The following is a 19,905-nucleotide window of genomic DNA, read 5'->3' on the forward strand; positions in this document are numbered from 1 at the left end:
GGGGGAACAACATACATACCTTTTATCATCATCATACACAGGTATTATGAATTTTCAGGGGTATTGTAGTAATTGCAGAAAATTATTAATTAATGATTTAAGTTTTGTTAATTTATGTACAGTTTTCAATATAGTTGCGTTTGATTATCCATCTTTGTGTATACTTAATGTTAAAGCCATTGGAAACCAAATTTCTTTGTATGCATGCATTGACCAATAAAATAATCTTGAATCAATCTGTTTTTGTTGTTGATGTTATTTTGAATAGGCAATCAGCCAGCCATAATTTGAACCAAAACCCAAGCAAAGTTTTTCAAAAGTTTATTGAACCCACTTAATGCTGTGATGACGTCACTTTCGTAAATAAAATCACATGACACTTTCGAAAAGAAGATCACATGATCGATCAACTTTTAATTTGCCTGGTTTGTCCTGCTGTAATTTTGCTTATTAACACTTGTCCACCGCTATGCATGTTAAATAATTGCTGTACTTGATCGAGGCACGGTAAATGTGAGTATTTGAATTCCAAATGGGTCGCCATGTAAAATATCTACGACTTAATTAATTTAAAAAAAAGCTAACGTTACTCGTTAGCCAGACATGCCAGAGGAGTTTGAAAATACTGTCGTGCATGCCCATGTATTCAAATCGACGTTGGCGATAACCAGGCGGTATAGGGCTAGCGCTACGTAGTACAACGTCAACGATAAGGCTTCCTGGGCGGATCAGGGACAACTCGGCCCTGTCTCCAAACAGGGCCCTTCGCTAAAGGAGATGCCCCCCCCCCTATATTGTGATTAGATTTGCGCTGGCGTCGGGTTAGATGAATAAAATGGGCGAGACTGAGAGGAAAAAAGAAGGGAGAGAAGAGAAAGAAAAAAGGGCCTTATCCTGAAATAAGTCACCTCTCTTCAAGTGTGTCAGTGTGTGCTCGTTGTGTACAAAGTCAATTGGAGAGGAAAGAAGTCACCGCCGTTGATGAAATAAACGGCAGTGAATGGAATGGTGACTTAAACCAGGATAATGCCGAAAAAAGAAAGATAGAAAAGGGCAAAGAGGAAAATAAAAGGAAGGGAAAAAAATCAGAGAGAGAGATGGGGACAGGGTAGACAAGGTTTTGTGTCCGTATAGATGCGAAGCCGGAGATTTTACAAATGATAAATTGTCTGTTACGCAAGCACATGAATGTTGGAGCGTATAGCTGACAGAAATAGACCTAAGTATGTCGGTCTTGGTCTCATAAAGACCAATAAATGGGTCTATTTCTGTCAGGGGTATGCTCCACTGAGACTTCATCTGGCTCCACAGTATCCCTTCCGTCCGATGATGGCCATTGGGCTCAGAATGGTGGAGATTCGATCGACGCTTAACTACAGGGTCTGTGGAGAAAGGATGCGCTAGTGCACCCTCCTCGATTACTGTGTAATTCCAACTTTTGATTGGTGAGAAGAGCGCAATAATAAAGAGAAAATAATGGTGAATATAATCAGCTTACCACCTTTCCAAAATGTAAGCTAGAAAATACTGAATTTTTACCACTAACATTCAGGATCAGGTTCTTCTTTGATCATTCGCCGTCATGTTTCTAATGCAGCTGAGGGTATGGACGCGCCAGCCAATCATGTTCTCGTTTCCATTGTCAGTTCATAAACCGAAAATGGTAACACAAATGTGAAAAGAACCTGGCTGATCTTGCATGTTTGTCATAAAAATTCAGTATTTTCCATCATATATTTCGGAAAGGTGGTAAGCTGATTATATTCAATATTATTTGCTCTTTATTTTTGCAAATTTTTTGGCAAAAATTGTGCAATAATTTCAAAAGACATTACCAGTAATTTAAATGACGTATTATCGTAGAAGACGTGAATGTTTGTGTCCTATTTATACTAATTAAATCAATTTATTGATTTATATTATTATAGGAAATAAAATGCCTAAGGTTAACCAATGGCATATGCTGGTGGAGGCTCTTTTCATTGCTGTTCTGATATCCACTAGCTTGATTAAAGGTGCGGCAGGCAAGCCCCCTCATATTGTTTTCATCGTGGCTGATGACTATGGATGGTTTGACATCGGATATCACAATTCTACAATCAAGACACCTATCTTGGACCAACTGGCCAGCCAAGGGGTCAAGCTGGAAAACTACTATGTTCAGCCCATCTGTTCACCGAGCAGGAGCCAGCTGATGACTGGTAGATACCAGGTATAAAAAAAACCTCCACTCTTTTTTTCATTGTGTGCTACCTTCCAATTTAAAAGTGATTCTGGGCTGGCACATCATACAGTACTTAAAATATCTTCATAATCATTGTGTAGCGCCCTTTGCCATATATTTTTTTTGGGGGGGGGTTGGTAGGGAGTACAGTATGATCAGAATAATAATATAATACAATCAAAACTTTAATATGGGACACTCTATGCATGTCTGGCTTACATTTATGTGTTACACTTCAGCAATACTGCACTCGGAAGGTAATATTCTCCTGAAGACTTCAAGAACACATTTGTGAAAAAATTAAGTTTGGGTAGTCATTTTCAGGACCAACATATGTCCTGAATAGGCCCGTTTCGGGTACACGTGTACACGCACGGTCAAGTCAGTGCACGTGTACTAAATTCCATCACCGTGTACACGGTAGCATCTGCATAAACAAGCTCACAGCCTCACATTAAATCTTAGTTCTCAGACACTGCACATGTTTTAATTACTAATATGTCAACATATTTCAATTAATCCAGAGTGAGTTCACTTCCAAAATTGCCAATTCAATCCACATTCTTTCTGGAGACTCACGTTTTTGTACCACGAAATCGGCACGAAATGGGTCTGCTCCGGTCTCAAAAGCTCGAAAGCGTTGCTCAATCACACTCAGTCAATTTGAGAATCACCAATTGCGATAGCGATCATCGCTACAACTTACATGTTATACGCTCGCACACAAGCCTACAAACAAACGCTCTTCAAATTGGCAACATAATAATGAAAATTAATCGATAACTTCAGTTACACTTATTCTGCAGCGATCTGTGCATGCATGTACGGTACAGTATACAAAATGCGCATCCACCGAGCGTCGGCGATAGCTAGGGCCCTGCACTGATTTTCTTTTGCATTCTTTATTAATTTAATGCGCTGCTAAGCCGAGTAAACTTTCAATTCGCACCAATTTTTGTGGATTGATACTTCAAACTTCTCAGGTAAGCTTTAAAACCGTGACTTAGGCTATATAGACCCCTTTTTATGACATATTGATGCGGGTCCGTGTCGACATGAAAACAGAACTCGCTCTCACAGTGTTTACAACGTGTACACGACCGAAAAACACGCCGTGTACACGTGCATCAAAAATTGACTTTCAAAACGGGCCTAGTCCTGAAAGAATACATTGTGTATTGTCATATCAGGGAGGGGAGCTTAAGAGAACACCCTTCCTGGTACGACTATCACAACAACTACATCAACAATACAAAACAGAAAAGAGACGAAAATAGAGACAAAATTTGTAAAGTTACCTTAACACTTCTTTTAATACGCAATGAGCGCCCCCATGCGCTGACAAATATCGCACATGTACATGACATACCTCCCCCCTTAAAAGAAGAAAGTTATAGCAATTTAACTTTCCTTCATTTAAAGAAGCATGTTGAAATAACATTATAACACTCAGAAGAACGAGTAATATGAAAACAAACACAATCCATCCAAGTGTGTAGTCAAGACGTATCATTATAAACCTTCACAAAAAGAAATGCAGAAAACTTCAGTCAATAACAAGCTGGTTTTACCTTTGGAATTCTAATATCACGTGAAAAAAAACATATGCCAATACAACAAGGTGACTTAACTCTGCAAGACTTTTTTGTCTTTTTATATACATATATATATATAACCTTTCCATAGCAACATAAAAAATGAAATTAAGTCCTTCAATGCAAGAACTTTGATCCAGCTTCATGTTTACAAATGCAGAACCTGAAGAGAGAAAAAAATAAATAAATGAAGAGAACAAAAGTTAGAATATGTAGACTTGTTAGAACAAAATGAATTGTTCCATGTAATTGATATATATTTTTTTTTGTCATTAAAAGATAGTTATTAATAAACTATTATAGACATTCATCTCAAAACATTGCTTGACCACCTGGATAATGGAGTAAAAAAAAGAAAATCACTTTTCTTTTAAAATTATTATTATTGTTAGTGTTATTTTTTTTTTATTATGTGAATACTAGTTAACGACCGGTTTGCAGCTTTCTGGTTTTTTTGTTGTCGGTTTTTTTTTTTTATTATTATTGTTTTGTTTGTTGTTTCTAAGGAGGTTATTTGGCAATTGACTGTAGATTTGTCTAAACTCTAGAAAGCGTATCCGCAATAACATTGTCATTTCCTTTGATATGAGTCACGTTCAGCCCATAAGGCTGAAGAAACAGACTCCAACGGAACAGTCTCTGATTCTTGTTCCTAAACCGTTCGAGGAAGGTTAGTGGATTGTGATCCGTGAAAACGGTCACATCGGGGCAGCTACTCAAATACACATCAAAGTGTTGAACTGCCAGCACCAGACCTAGGCACTCCTTCTCTACCGTAGAGTATCTTTGCTGGTGTACATCAAGCTTCTTCGAAAAGTAGCTCACAGGTTTCATGAAACCCTCTTCATCCAACTGAAGGAGAACTGCACCAACTCCTACCTCACTTGCATCAGTGGCCAGTAGGAACGGATGCTCAAAATTAGGAGCCTGCGTCGCAGGCTTTGAGATCAGAACAGCTTTCAATTTCTGAAAGGCAATCTCACAGGGTTTGGTCCAATCAAACTTAGTCCCCTTCTTGAGAAGATCTGTAAGAGGAACAACAATGTCACTGAAATTAGGAACAAACTTGCGGTAAAATCCACACATGCCCAGAAACCTCATCACCTCCTTCTTTGTGGAAGGGGCAGGGAAATCCACAATAGCTTGGACCTTTGCCTCTCGTGGGGCAACGCATCCATGCCCTACTACATGACCCAAGTAAGTAACTGTCGCCTGCGCAAATTCACACTTTGACAAATTCACAACAAGTCCTGCCTTGGTCAATCTGACAAACACATCTCTCAAGCAAGTTAGATGATCTGACCAGGTATCACTAACTACTAGAATATCATCAAGATATACTACAACATTGTCAAGTCCTGCAATTACACAATTCATGAGCCGTTGAAATGTCGCTGGAGCATTCCGCATGCCAAAGGGCATAACCCGACACTGGAATAACCCCTGCGGGGTAACAAATGCAGAGATTTCCCTTGCCCTCTCTGTTAATGGCACCTGCCAATAACCTTTCATCAGATCCAGCTTTGTGATATACCTTGCATTGCCAATCTGATCAATGCAATCCTCAATACGAGGTAGCGGAAACGAGTCAGGTTTTGTTACAGCATTAACTTTCCTGTAGTCAATGCAAAAACGCTGACTCCCATCTGGTTTTGGAACAAGAACTACAGGTGAGCTCCAACAGCTCTGACTAGGCTCAATGACACCACATGCAAGCATATACTCAAGTTCCTTCCGCACTTGGCTCTTCTTTCTTGGATTCAAACGGTAGGGATGTTGTTTAATAGGCAGATGATCGCCTACATCAACATCATGAATAGCCTCTCCGGTATATCCCAACTTATCTCCACATACTTCAGGGTAATCAAGAAGTATTTGTACTACATCCTGCTGTTCAAAATCTGATAGATGACCCAATATCTTTGAGGGATTAGCCATCACATGTGAATTATTCACCTTTCCAGACATCCCTTCACCAATCTCCGCTTCCACTGGGATTTCAAGTTCTCCAGGAATATGTTCTGCTGCCTTTTCACAAACAACAGCAACTGTCGCCACCTCGTCACGATCATAATACTTCTTCAGCATATTAATGTGGCAAACCCTCTTTGTTTTTCTCCTGTCTGGAGTACTCACAAGATAGGTTTCCTTACCCAAGTTCTTCTCTACCACATATGGCCCACTGAACTTAGCTCTGAGAGGTTCACCCTGAATGGGCAGTAACACAAGGACTTTGCTACCAGGCTCGAATGAGCGAGGTTCTGCCTTCTTATCTGCACGGGCCTTCATTACACCTTGAGACGACCTCAAATGTTCCCCCGCGAGTTCACACGCCCTCAAGAGTCTTTCGCGAAATTGTGACACATAATCTAGCACATTCCCACTCTCCACCTCAGACTCTGACAACATGTGCTCCTTCACTACCTTGAGAGGACCTCTTGGCTCATGGCCAAACACAAGCTCAAATGGGGTGAATCCTGTAGATTCATTAGGAGTATCACGAGAAGCAAATAAGAGGAAAGGAATACCCTTTTCCCAGTCTCCAGTGTTCTCAGAGCAGTAAGACTTGATCATTGTCTTTAAGGTCTGATGGTATCTCTCAAGGGCACCCTGCGACTGTGGGTGGTAAGGTGATGAGTTCACCTGCTTGATTCCTAATTGATGCATCACTTCCTGGAATACACTAGATGTGAAATTAGAACCCCTATCCGACTGGATGTCTTGAGGGAGTCCATAGCGTGTGAAAAACACCAAGAGGGCATCAATAACTGTCTTAGCCTTAATGTTCCTCAATGGAAAAGCTTCTGGAAAGCGTGTGGTTGAATCCATGACAGTAAGCAAGTACTGATAACCTGCCTTGGTTTTTGGCAATGGGCCAACACAATCTATCAATACACGGCTAAATGGTTCAGGAAAAACAGGAATTGGAATAAGTGGGGCTGGCTTGATGTGATGTTGTGGCTTGCCCACCACCTGACAGACATGACATGACTTACAATACTCAGACACACACTTCCTAAGCCCAGGCCAGTAGAAATGGGCCCTAATCCTGGCCACTGTCTTCCTCACACCTAGGTGTCCAGCAAGGGGAATATCATGAGCTAACCTTAGAATCTCTGCTCGATACTGAGGCGGGACAACAACCTGATCCACGGCCACCCAATCTTCATCAGCTGGGCGACCAGGAGGACACCATTTCCGCATCAACACACCAGACTTAATGTAATAACACTGTGAGACCTTCTCTGCCTCTCCTGCTGTCAGAGCAACACGATACAAACCTTTCAAGTCCGCAGCTGACTGTTGGGCTGCAATCAAGGCAGGCTGGCTGAAAATAGTCCTATCATCACCAGACTGACTATTCATACTCTCACTCAGATCTCTAAAAACTGTATCCCCTAAATCTATGTCACCACCATGTTCAACCTCTCTCTCATCTCGCCCTGCCATAGCCTGTGCCCTGGTAACCGCACAAGATGGAAAAATACCCGGGATAGCTGTTTTCAAAGCCTCTGTCTTGGAATCCACTACCGGCACGTCACTCAAAACAGTAGATGGCTGCACCTTACCTCCAGCCAAATCATTGCCAAGCAGCATTGTGATTCCCTTCATAGGCAATCGAGAAACAATGCCAACTGTCACTCTCCCAGAAACCAGCCCACTACAAAGTTCTACATCATACAGAGGAACAGATTTGAAACCTTCATTCACATCTTGGATCAGAGTTCTCATGCCCGTGAAACAAGATTCCAAGGATGACTCATCAGCAATTAATAACGTCTGAACAGAGCCAGTATCTCTCAAAATCACAACAGGAAATTCTTCACCATCAACAGTGAACTTCACCGTGCCATCAGAAATAAATTCCTTGTATCCTTCATCCACCCCATCATGAAACTTGTGCTTCACCCCATCAACACACACAGGGTCTCCCACACAAACCGTAGCCGGCCGAACAAAACCGCTGGCCTGGACTTTATTCTGACCAGTATTCTTGTCCTTTAGTTTCTGACAGTGAGAAATAAGGTGCCCATCCTTCTTACAGTATGCACAAAACAACCTGCCCTCTGGTCTAAAACCATTAGACTGGCTACCACCACTCAACTTACTCTTTGGTGACTTTGACCTCTCCACGTCCTTATGTAATGTCTCGGACCTACTCCAACCAAAACCACTCGCTAACGGACTAGGAGGTTGAAGCTGCGACGCGCTACTTCTATGTGACAATTCATACCCATCTGCCAACATTGCTGCATTTCTGACACTAACAACAGCATGATCATTCATGTATGTTTTAACATCACGGGACATGCATCTTGTGAACTCATCAATTAAAACAACCTCACGCAGTGATTCATATGTCATCTCAATTCTCAGAGACCGGATCCATCTATCAAATGCAACCTCTTTGCGACGTGCAAACTCAACACAAGTCTCTGCAGGATCCCTCTTGAGATCACGAAACATCTGACGGTATGCCTCTGGGACTAGCTCAAATGCCTGAAGGATGGCATCTTTCATTTTCCAATAATCAAAAGCATGATCATAGCTCAATGCAGACACGACAGACTGTGCCTTGCCTGAAATGACTTGCTGAATGAGCAAAGCCCAGTCACTTTCAGGCCATTCCATTTTTCTAGCCACCCTCTCAAACAAAAGAAAGAACGAGTCTAAATCAGTCTCATCATACTGTGGAATAAGCTTTACCCTGGCAGAGAACCCAGCTTCCATCGACCTTTTCTCTCTCTCACCCAACTGCCCACTCTGAGACACCATTTCACTATGACGCATCATCTCAAACTCCAGTCGCTTCCTTTCCATTTCCCTCTCATGCTCAGCAGCTCTCAGCCTATCTCTTCTTTCTTCTAGTTCAATCTGAGCCAGTGCAAGCCGTACCCCATCACTGTCAAGTTTAGTTCTGTCATCACAATCATCAGAATCACCACTCACACTTTCAGGCATCAATTCTGCGCGGGCCGCAATAGCAGAAAATAGCTCTGCCTTAGTCTTCAAACCCGAAAGATCTAGCGACATTTTTCGTCCAACCGCTATCAGATCATCTTTACGCAGCTGACGCAAGCGAACGAGTGTAAGGTCTTCCTCCAAAAATGTATCTGCGTTAAACTGAGCCATATTTCTCTATCGAGTAAAGTGACAGAAGGAATATAAACAAAAAGAAAGAAAGAAGATCCAGCAATATTTAGGAGACCTTTTACACTGTCTAAAAAAAAATAAAAAAAATCATGAAAATGTCATGTGGACTATGTGATGAAGTTTCTAAACCAAAACTAGCTTAGGCCAAGTATGATCCAGTCTAACAAGAGACAAAAAAAAGTCACACCAAAAACTCCTCTAGAATGGCATAGGACCTGATTAAAGAAGGATAGGTCTAAATCATTGAAGTAGACAACGTTACGAATTGAAGACTATTCAGTTGCCGGCCAAACTTATCCAGGCAATGAACAGACTTACAGAGCAGTATCGCAACGAAAAAATGTCCTAGAAGAAAGTGCAGAAAAAATGCACAATAAAAATATCAAATAGCACCAGCCATTAACGACTGCAGTACAAGCTATTTAATAAATAGACCTAAATCCTAAAATCAAGATCATAACGCCTACGCTACGTAACTACATGTACGCACAGACGTAGCCCATAGAGACTGGGAGGCAAAAGCCATAGCAAAGCAGAGAGAAAAACCCGACATCAAATTAGATACGTGGGACAACCACAAAAAACCAACGCGAGATCGGACACAACCCGAGCAAGAAAATGGCTTGGAAAATCATATTTCGGACAAGCCCCCATATGTCATATCAGGGAGGGGAGCTTAAGAGAACACCCTTCCTGGTACGACTATCACAACAACTACATCAACAATACAAAACAGAAAAGAGACGAAAATAGAGACAAAATTTGTAAAGTTACCTTAACACTTCTTTTAATACGCAATGAGCGCCCCCATGCGCTGACAAATATCGCACATGTACATGACAGTACCATGAAGCCATTACACTCGGGTGAAATTCCATTGAAATTTCATTTTATTATTTTCATGTTTCCCCCTAGAAATTGCATCATTAGACAAAGAATAAAGTAGCATTATGAAGAAAATATCAAGACTGAAGTTATTGATCAATCCCTCATACTTACTCAGATCCATACGGGTCTTCAACATTTTGTCATCATCGCTCCTCAACCCAACAGCCTACCCCTCAATGAGACGACACTACCCCAGAAGCTTAAGGAGAGTGGCTATGCCACGCACCTGGTGGGAAAGTGGCATCTCGGCTTCTACAAGAATGAATGCATGCCTCTCCAACGTGGCTTTGATTCTTCATTTGGTAAGTTCTGGGCTAGGAGCATTACGTTAGGTTTGCTTCAGTGTGCAAGACTGTTTCTGAATGATGAGGGGGAAGTTGCATGTCAAAAATGACTGTGTCAGCAAATTTGGAAAAATATGGAAAAACAATTCATGAGTATTATTTCCTTTTGATTGAATCGATAGGGGCGGGAGCTTTTACATGCAGCCCCAAAAATGGAAATGGTTATTAACAAGAAAGAATAATGCTGTCTTGACCCAATCATTCTACATCTATTTGATTACATTCATATGTGTGCTAATAGTAATAAATGGAACTTCTTACTGCAGTCATGTCATTAATTGTTTGCTCCTTTTATGCAAGGTTTGGTTTACATTTTATCCAGAGATAATTGATATCTGTAATTCACTCCATACACAATATTTGTATTGTTTTTGTATGGACTGCTCTGTAAAGGTTACCTAAGTGGCATGCAAGACTACTGGACCCACTTCCGCTCCGGGCCATTCCCTTGGTTTGAAGCAGGAGACCACTGGCTTGGTATTGACTATTGGGACAACAACCGAGTGGCGTGGGAGTACACTGGGATCTACTCGCAGTTTGTTTTCACTGAAAGAGCTCAAAGAGTGATCCAGCAGCATAACCCAAATCAGGTACTGGGTTTTGTAATGCCTAGACTCAGGGGGAGGGGGCGATGCGAGAGACGTAGGCCAATATTCACAAAAGAGGTTTTAAACTTCGAGGGGATGCAAAATCATATAATGCAAAAATTCTTTGCACAATTGTGCTTATTTCAGTGCATACACTGAGGAAGGGCCAACAATAGGTGCATACTTTTGACAAATGGTTCATGCTTAAATGATTATACAAGAAGTGTGTGTGGAGTCCATGATCTTGTACCCTCTCCTAGTTTAAACCTCTGCTTTGAATTTTTCCTGTTACATGTTTTTACTGTTCATCTACCCTTTCGCCCATAAATATGAAAAGTGAAAGCTCAAGAATTGATAAACGGATTACACTTCGTAAATGTAGATCCAGTATTAAACAGTGTAGGTGGAACTGTGAAAGTCAAAGCTGAGCAATATTCATGAACTTCAAGGCTATGACCAATGTTAGTTGCCACTAGATCCTTTAGGTAGTGGACTTTGTAGTCATTGTTAAAGTGAAGAAGAGAAATGGAAATGGTCACAGGTCATTTTATGGAAATTGCATGTGTACCTGATATGTAAAGAGCTGAGCAACTGTTATCCTTTTTAAACTGACCCTCAAGTCCCTTATCATACATGTTTTATAAAGTACAAATACAGTCATTGATTTGCTCAGAAGTTGGATCAACTAAATCGAAAAAAGAAAAATTTGATTGTTGAACTTTGGAGGGTTTTTTAGCCATGATGAAGATATATGGAGCGTTGTGGTCCAGTGGATTAGTCATAGTCCTTTGAAACAGAGGGTCGTGGGTTCGAATCCCAGCCATGGCATAATTTCCTCCAGCAAGAAACTGATCCACAATGTGCTGCACTCAACCCAGGTGAGGTAAATTGGTACCAGTAGGAAGTAATTCCTTGAAAAGCTGTGTGCGCTATGATCGCCTAGCTTAACCGGGTAATATAGGAGCACCCTGAGCACCTAACAAGGTGGATATGTGCACAATATAAATACTCTATATCAGAGCTACCAAGTCTCACGCATTATGCGTGAGACTCAAGCATTTTGGACTCTTGTTCATCCCCTCAAATCTCTGTCTCACGCAATTATCACAGCCTATCTCCATATACTTTGTACACAATGTCTGTGATCTCACTCAGATTCACAGAAAATCTCATGCATAGCTGGTCTTTGAACTTGGCATCTCTGCTATATTATTATTATTATATGGAAGTTTAAGGGTAAAGCTTTCCTGATTTATCTTCTACAGCCTCTTTTCCTGTACCTACCGCTTCAGTCTGTCCATGGGCCCCTGCAGGTCCCTGATAAGTACAAGAAACCCTACGCTCATTTCAACAATGCAAACAGGGAGACATATGCAGGGATGGTAGCCACGATGGATGAAGCCGTTGGGAAGATCGTGGACTCCTTGAAAGAGACTGGACTTTGGGAAGATACTGTTCTTGTGTTTACCACAGGTTAGTGTTTTAGTGATGATGATGGTGATAGTGATGATGATGAGTCTAGATGATGATGGACAATGAGTAGGATGTTGATGACTATCAGCCTATAATAATGATAGATGATGTTGATCAAAATGATGACTATGATGACGCCGATGATGATGATGATGATGATAATGGGTGTTGATGATGATGATGGTGATGATGATGAGGAGGAGGATGATGATGATAATGATGGTATGATGATGGTGATGATGATGATGGGTGATGATGTTCTTGTGTTTACAACAGGTTAGTGTTTTAGTGATGATGTTGGTGATAGTGATGATGATGAATTTAGATGATGGTGGACAATGAGTAGGATGTTGATGACTATGATAATGATAGATGATGTTGATCAAAATGATGACTATGATGATGCCGATGATGATGATGATGATGATGATAATGGGTGTTGATGATGATGATGGTGATGATGATGAGGAGGAGGATGATGATGATGATGATGGTATGATGATGGTGATGATGATCATCATTATGATGATGGTAATCATGATGATCATCATTATAATGATCATGATGATCATGATGATCATGATGATAATGATGATGATGGGTGGTGATCATGATTGGATGTTGATGGGGAAGACAGGACAATAAATCTTTTATCTAAGGCTATTGGAATGATCATGGGCTGTATTAATAAAACCATAGTATGTCTACTTATTAGATAAATTTGCATAATAAATCACAATACCTCCACATGCTGACAATTGTTCTGTTGGCTGTTAATATTTTCAAACTAGTGTGTAAACAGTATTTATTCTCAACCCTCTTGACATGAACCTATTCCAAACACTATGGGCACTTATGACATAAATTACAGTTGCGAAGTTTGTGTTTGTACACAAAATTATGTTGTTGAGCAATTTTTTTGTCATGAATTTGCAGGTGAAAAGTCATGTGTAACTTCTGTTCCCAAATGATGGTTCCAAGATATTTTTTCAGGTCGAGCATTCAAACTAAATTCATGGAAATGTCCAAGTACATTATTCAAACTTCTCCAAAAAGCCTTCAACATTCCTTCATTTTCTTTTTGTTTTCAGATAACGGCGGAGACCCGGGCGTGGCCGGTATCAACTGGCCCCTGAGGGGAACTAAGAACAGTCTCTGGGAGGGTGGTGTCCATGGCACTGGGTTCATTACAGGACCGATGATACCTGCAAGAATGCAAGGCACTGTCAACAAAGACTTAATGCACATCAGTGACTGGTTCCCAACGCTTATAGAGGGTGTCGCCGGGGGGAGCACAGCCGGCCTGGCTCTTGACAGCTATAACATGTGGGACTCTATCACGTAAGTTGGAAATCTGAGATCAATATGGCTACAAATTCCTGGGGTTATGGAAAGAAAATTACTGAATACTGTTTTTTGTCAAGATATGTCTCAGGATGATGAGTGTCTTAGAACACTGAAATAAATAAGTAAGCCCTACAAATGGCACCATACAAATTTAGAATGAATACAAGACGAAGATCAAGAAGGAGAAAGACAAAGACAAAGAGAATAAGAAGAGAAGGGAAAAAAGGAGGAGATGAGGAAGGAGAGGATAATCAAAACTAGAACTGCAATCCTTTCAGAACGATGTGCATGCATTGGTGCCTCTGATTTAATAGAGGGTAAGAAACAGAAGGAGATAGAGAGAAAACTCTAGTTGATATACATTCTCAAAATATTAGAGGGCGCTATTTCTTAAAGGAATGGTCACTGATGCGTAAAACACAGTTGGACTATGTGAAATGATACAATTGGCAAACCCTGAAAACATGAGACCAAAATAAATTCAAACAAGGAAGTTATGGCAATTTAACTATTTCAAGACTTTGCAAGAGAGGGCGCTATTTCTAAAGGTTATGGTCACTAATTATGGACAATATGTCTACCAAATCAGAATGAATTTGGATGAGAAATGGAGGCAGGAGAGGACTAACAAAAATGACATGTTAATCAAATTCGATTTTGGCAGATTTTGCCTTCCATAGGAAGTTACATTCTCTAGTCAAACAGATTTCGTCCATTTTTAGACCATGTGGCCGCTGAACATATAGAGAGAGAAAGAAAGACGCAGAGAGAGTAATAGAAATAAGCATACAAATTCGCTGATAATTCATTAACGTGTTAAGTACATATCACTCAGAACGATGTGCATGCATAAACTGAGTTTATCGCCTTATGGGACAAATGGCGTGCCATAGTAGTACGTTAAGTTCATTTTTGCGTGAAACCGATGCAATAGACACTGTGTACAATTCTGTTGTTGATAATGTGTGCATTGTGAGCAGTATACCATGTGTTCAGATTGACTTATCTTGAAATTTTCTGTTGTAACCTATGTCGTATTTGGTATCACTGGAAAGAGTATTCCAATGCGGTGACATTGATACCACTTTTATCTGTGTGCAATCAATAGACCGGAAGTAAATGCCATATAAAGAAAGACATTAAAAATGAAAGTTTTGCACAATAATTTCAAGCTGACGTCAGCTCTTTGTCAGTTTCTGTCACAAAAGGTTGACGAACGGTTGAAGTATATATCAATACTCATATCTGCCAAGTTAGAAAGAATAAGCTTCAATAATAAGGAAATAGGAGCAAGTTGAAGTTGTGCTGGCATTAAAGTGCATTTTGGGTATTTTGCTGATTTTCGGGAGCATTTTTCAGATAATTCGTCAGTTGGAAGGTATATATTTTTTTAAATGGCATGAAAGGGAATATCTTGAAGACCCTAAATTAAAAAAAAGGGTACGGGTTTGGCCATGCATGACGCAATGAGGAGCATTCAAAGGTAAGCGTTTTTTTAAACTTTAGAGGGCGCTATTTCAAAAACGGAAGATCAGTGATGCATGGAAACTGACTAGTTTGTATGATATGGTACCATAATCAACTCCAGGAAATATGAGCCCAAAATGAATCAAAACAAGAAAGTTATGGCCATTTTACGATTTTTTTACTTTATATTTCAATAAATATGAAGTTTTTGAAGGAAGGCTATTTCGGATTTGAATTTAGGGTTAAAATGTTAGCCCCCCCCCCTTGTTAGAATGATTTTCTTTCATATAATATCACATACATCATCGATCAACGACCTTATAGTATTAAATGTTTTGTTTCGTTCGTTTTTTCATAGAAAAAAAAGGAACGAATATACAAAAAATGATTGAAAAAAAGGGAAGAAAAAAAAATTGAAAAAAAAATGAAAATAGTATTATTCAATTAAATTGTTTCCCAACTCTTTATAAAGTGAGTGGCAAAAATAGTCAATTATGACTTATTGCCAAATAAAAACAAGGAATGGAATGGAATGGAATAGGGCATAAAGATGGCATTTTGAAGGTCAGGTTATGCGTCGCAGATGATGGAGCAACTCTTGGACTATCTATAGCAATTTGTTAGAAGTCTGTAGCATGCAGGATAATTGAGATATGAAAGAATGAAGAATGGTATGCAAATGGACTTGAAATGGACAAAATGGCACCTGGATGGTCATGCATGAGTGATTTTGGAAAATGGAAGACGGGAGGCACAACTAGGGATGCTGGGCAACATGTGTACCACTTTTGGATGAATTTGGATGAGGGACGGAGCCAGGGTAGAGCTAACAAAAACAATGTGTTAAACAAATGGAATTTGGTGGACAAAGAAGAAGAAGATTACGGAATAGGAATATGGAACAAGAACAACGCATTGTCGCCATTGGGCGTCAATGCAATGAAAGATTACTTATCTCTCACCCCACTTACTTTTACTTTTTTTCTCCAGGAAGGGAGGACCTTCCCCGAGGAAAGAACTCCTTCACAACATTGATCCCTTGATCCGGGCTGACCATGCAATGGGCTACGGCACTGATGAAGAAACCAGCCTGATATATCCACTGTCTGGCGTCTACCCCAAGATGGCAGCAAACTTCTCAACAACTATGAGAGCGGCCATCAGAATGGGGGATTGGAAGCTCCTTACTGGCTTACCAGGTAGATGCTCTTTAATAGTCTTATGCATAGATTTGAATTGCGCCATCTTGTGCCCAATCGTAAATAACAAACATAATTAATAACATAATAATAATAGTAACAATATAATAATAACAAACTGGGTGTTGTGGTGTGCGCCTGTAATCCAAGCTACGTGGGGAAGTTACAAATTGATTCAGAAGTTCGAGGTTCGAACCCTGGTCACATAACTCCCCAACCATAGGTCACTTTTCAACCAAACCTGGATGGTAGATGTACTTGGGGGACCTGCATGTCATGCTGTAGTCGGAGGTCACATGGTAAGGTCAAAGGTAATTTTCAGGTCAATGTTAAATAATTTTTTTTTAGTCTCCATTTCAATCCAATTGATATTTGAATTTTTAATTGTCTAATATTCATCACTTTTTAATATTGTATTTTTTTTGTACTGTTTTATTATATTTAATGAATTTTTATGAACACTTGCTCTTTGAAATTTATTTATTATCTATGTACATTGTAAATTGTAATTGTTTGCTTTTATCCATGACTTGTGAACGTTTTATTGTAAACATGTTAATTTCAACCTTCTGGCTTTGTATTTTTGTATTGTTTTTTTTATACGAAATAAACCATGATTGAATTGTATGAATTGAATTGAATTTACCTGCAAGACTCTCTTATGACACATAACTCCGCAACTGAAGTCACTTTTCACCCAAACTTGGGTTGTAGATCTACTGTGAAGACCTGCATGTCATGGCGCAATCAAAGGTAACATGGTAAGGTCAAAGGTCATTTTTAGGTCAATGTTATGACACATAACTATGCAGCCCTAAGTCACTTTTATACCAAACTTGGGTTGTAGGTGTACTTAGGAGGCCTGCATATTATTGTGTTTGGAGGTCACATGGTAGGGTCAAAGTTCGTTTTGAGGTCAACATTAATGTTTACATGCAAGACTCTTATGACAAGTGTTATTCCATCCCAGTTATTTCACAATGAAGTTTTGATACAATTCTGTTGCGTGCCCTTGCAAATCGCGATATTTCTGGTTATTTTCATAAGTGGGCGAGACACAAAATCGCTATATATGCCTTGTTTGTTTCTAGGAAGAAACGGCTGGTTTCCACCCCCGGAGTGGAATATTAAAGCCTATACCCCAGTGGACCCTCCTCATAAATTGACATGGCTTTTCAACATAGCTGCTGACCCTAACGAGAAGAACGACCTGTCAGATCAACATCCCGAGGTAAAATGACAATCTTTAAGGATAACATTTAATAATTACTGATGCAGCCAACCGTCTTAAATAAGACTAAAAGTGAATAGATAAATGAATGTATAAATATATGGATAAATTTTTTTTTTAAAGTAATGAATGATAATGAAGACATAGACAAACAAATGACTAAATAATTGAATGAATGGATAGATATTGCATTGAAATGGTTAAACTTTTTATTAGTGTGCTTGTAAAATGTAAAAATGCTATTTAAACTATCATAATCTCCTCAAGTGTGCGTACATACGTTATTTTGCCCAATAACAGCCAATTTGTAATACATACCATGTCCATAATTATTTTAAGCCGATGGCTACTTTGAACTTCTAACTAGTCATTCATTTTACTACTTTTATTATCTGTAGGTCGTTGCAGAGCTTGTTTGTCGTTTAGAAGCGTATTACCAGACATCAGTACCTGTCAGGTTTCCTGATCAGACTGTTAAAGCCAACCCAGCATCACACCATGGTGTCTGGGGGCCATGGGAATAACTGGATCCAATAAGTGCTTGTAATGTGCTCTACTAACAGGGGATGCAGAACGGTGGGGCGTGGTTGCGGGGGGCTTCAGCCCTCCCCCAAAAAAAGAAAAAAATATATAAATTTTGATGAATGTGTATAAAAACGTTAAAATGTTCAAAATGAACATTTGATTGTGATTTTTACATGGTCAACCCCCCCCCCCCTTTAAAAATGTTCTGCGGCCCCCACTAACATGAGGGCCTGTTTAATATTGCTTAAGATTATGGTAACTTATGATTGTATCCACCACCTTCAAATCCTTGATTGTGATTGGCTGCTCTGGCATGTTTCCATGGTAATACCATAATCGCAAAGTAACCGTTAGTCCTCTATGAAACAGGTCCAAGTACTTGATTAATTGGGAGGGAGATTGACATCAACCTGCAAGTTGATTTAATCGATTCTCTTTAACACATTGGCAATTAATAAGTCTTTCATTATCAATTTTTGTACATTATATTGTATTGTAATCTCAAAGCACAAATTATGTCATTATATCATTAAGGTGAACAGGGTTTTCTGTGTTAGAATAGGAAAATATTATATACAAGTATGTTGATGTCTTACAAGTAAGAAGTCAGAGAACTGAAATAATACATATGGATGGTTTGAGGGAGTGTTTAAAAACCCAAAGGTGTGAGAGTTCAGATTTAAAGGCCGATTTCAGCATTTTTGTTTTATTTTCAGATCGTTGTTAGTTTCCTCTGTAAAGAAAGTAGAAGAGCTTTTCCAAATTCAGCTGCTTTTTCAAACCCTGTATTTGTTGTCACAGCCCTGCAAATTGTAGGGCTGTTTTTTTATTTGAAATAAAACCGTAAAATTTCTTTCCTCCTGGAAGAAATTGCTATTTTATATAGAAAAAAATATTACTAAACATTGTGAACAGATAGTGCCGAACTTTAAAAAAAAAAGGCCTAGGCATAGCATTACTGTATCAGGAATGTTTTCTTATCTAATGAAGTTTCAAAAGTCATACTCTGAACTCACATAAACACTCCCATGATAGGGAGTTTTGGCATTTGCTTCTAAAATCATCTCTTAAAACAAATCCAGTTGTGCTGAAAGTTAAATGTAGACAACAACATTACAGTGTTCGGTGAGCCCAGAGAAACAAAGTGTATTGAATGTAATATGTTTTATCACCTGACTTCACAATTGGGTTCACTAACTTTTTAGCACCACTGTATACTCTTACTTTAGGGGAGGTTTGCGACTATTGTCCTCTCGCCATGAAAGAAGTCAGAATTGACATCATGCCTCGTACTTGACTGGTGCTATCCACTTCTTGCCTTTTCTGTGTCTTGTTCGAGTTTATTTTCATAAATGAAAATAATGCATGATGATTGTTTTCAAGATTATACAAAAAAGATGGTTTGAAATAAAAAGAATATTTGGAATTCATTTTCATCCTCTCCTATTTAAATTTCAATTCAATTCCTTATTTCATTTCCATTCAAAACATAATACAAAGTAATATAAAGCATAATATAAAGCATAATACAAAGTAATATGATTTTTACTCGTATAAGTTTTTTTTTAATCAAATCATTTAAGATTGTCATCTGATGATGTCATTGTGCTTGAGCTTATTATTATTTTTTTATTATTATTTTTTTATTTTTTTTTTATTTTTTTAAACCGCACTTACGTAGAATAGATCTTAATTCCACAGCACTGTACATACTCCTGCACAATTCTACAAGTACAATGATATACCAACCTGGTGGACTGTACTTTAACAGATGATGATGATGATGATGAGGATCTGCTTCTGGATTTTACCGTAAGCATTACAAAAAGTAGATAAAGAGGCAGTTTTGATGAAAGACGACAATTTAATTT

General features: G+C 39.2%; 2 protein-coding genes across 2 annotated transcripts; one reads left to right on the top strand and one right to left on the bottom strand.

Moving 5' to 3' along the window:
• Nucleotides 1–384: 384 nt before the first annotated feature.
• LOC121431629 (arylsulfatase B-like) lies at nt 385–18,955 on the top strand. Its single transcript, XM_041629224.1, has 9 exons — nt 385–513; nt 1,929–2,212; nt 9,977–10,163; nt 10,599–10,795; nt 12,058–12,265; nt 13,357–13,606; nt 16,070–16,278; nt 17,370–17,509; nt 17,908–18,955. Exons 2-9 carry the CDS (start codon nt 1,937–1,939, stop codon nt 18,031–18,033), a joined length of 1,593 nt encoding a protein of 530 aa, XP_041485158.1. The 5' UTR covers nt 385–513; nt 1,929–1,936; the 3' UTR covers nt 18,034–18,955.
• On the bottom strand, nt 4,274–9,065 carry LOC121431631. Its single transcript, XM_041629225.1, has 2 exons — nt 7,705–9,065; nt 4,274–4,671 (listed from the first exon to the last, which is right to left on the bottom strand). Exons 1-2 carry the CDS (start codon nt 8,950–8,952, stop codon nt 4,357–4,359), a joined length of 1,563 nt encoding a protein of 520 aa, XP_041485159.1. The 5' UTR covers nt 8,953–9,065; the 3' UTR covers nt 4,274–4,356.
• Nucleotides 18,956–19,905: the final 950 nt, after the last annotated feature.

The sequence above is a fragment of the Lytechinus variegatus genome, chromosome 18, assembly GCF_018143015.1.
Source record: "Lytechinus variegatus isolate NC3 chromosome 18, Lvar_3.0, whole genome shotgun sequence".
NCBI lineage: Eukaryota > Metazoa > Echinodermata > Echinoidea > Temnopleuroida > Toxopneustidae > Lytechinus > Lytechinus variegatus.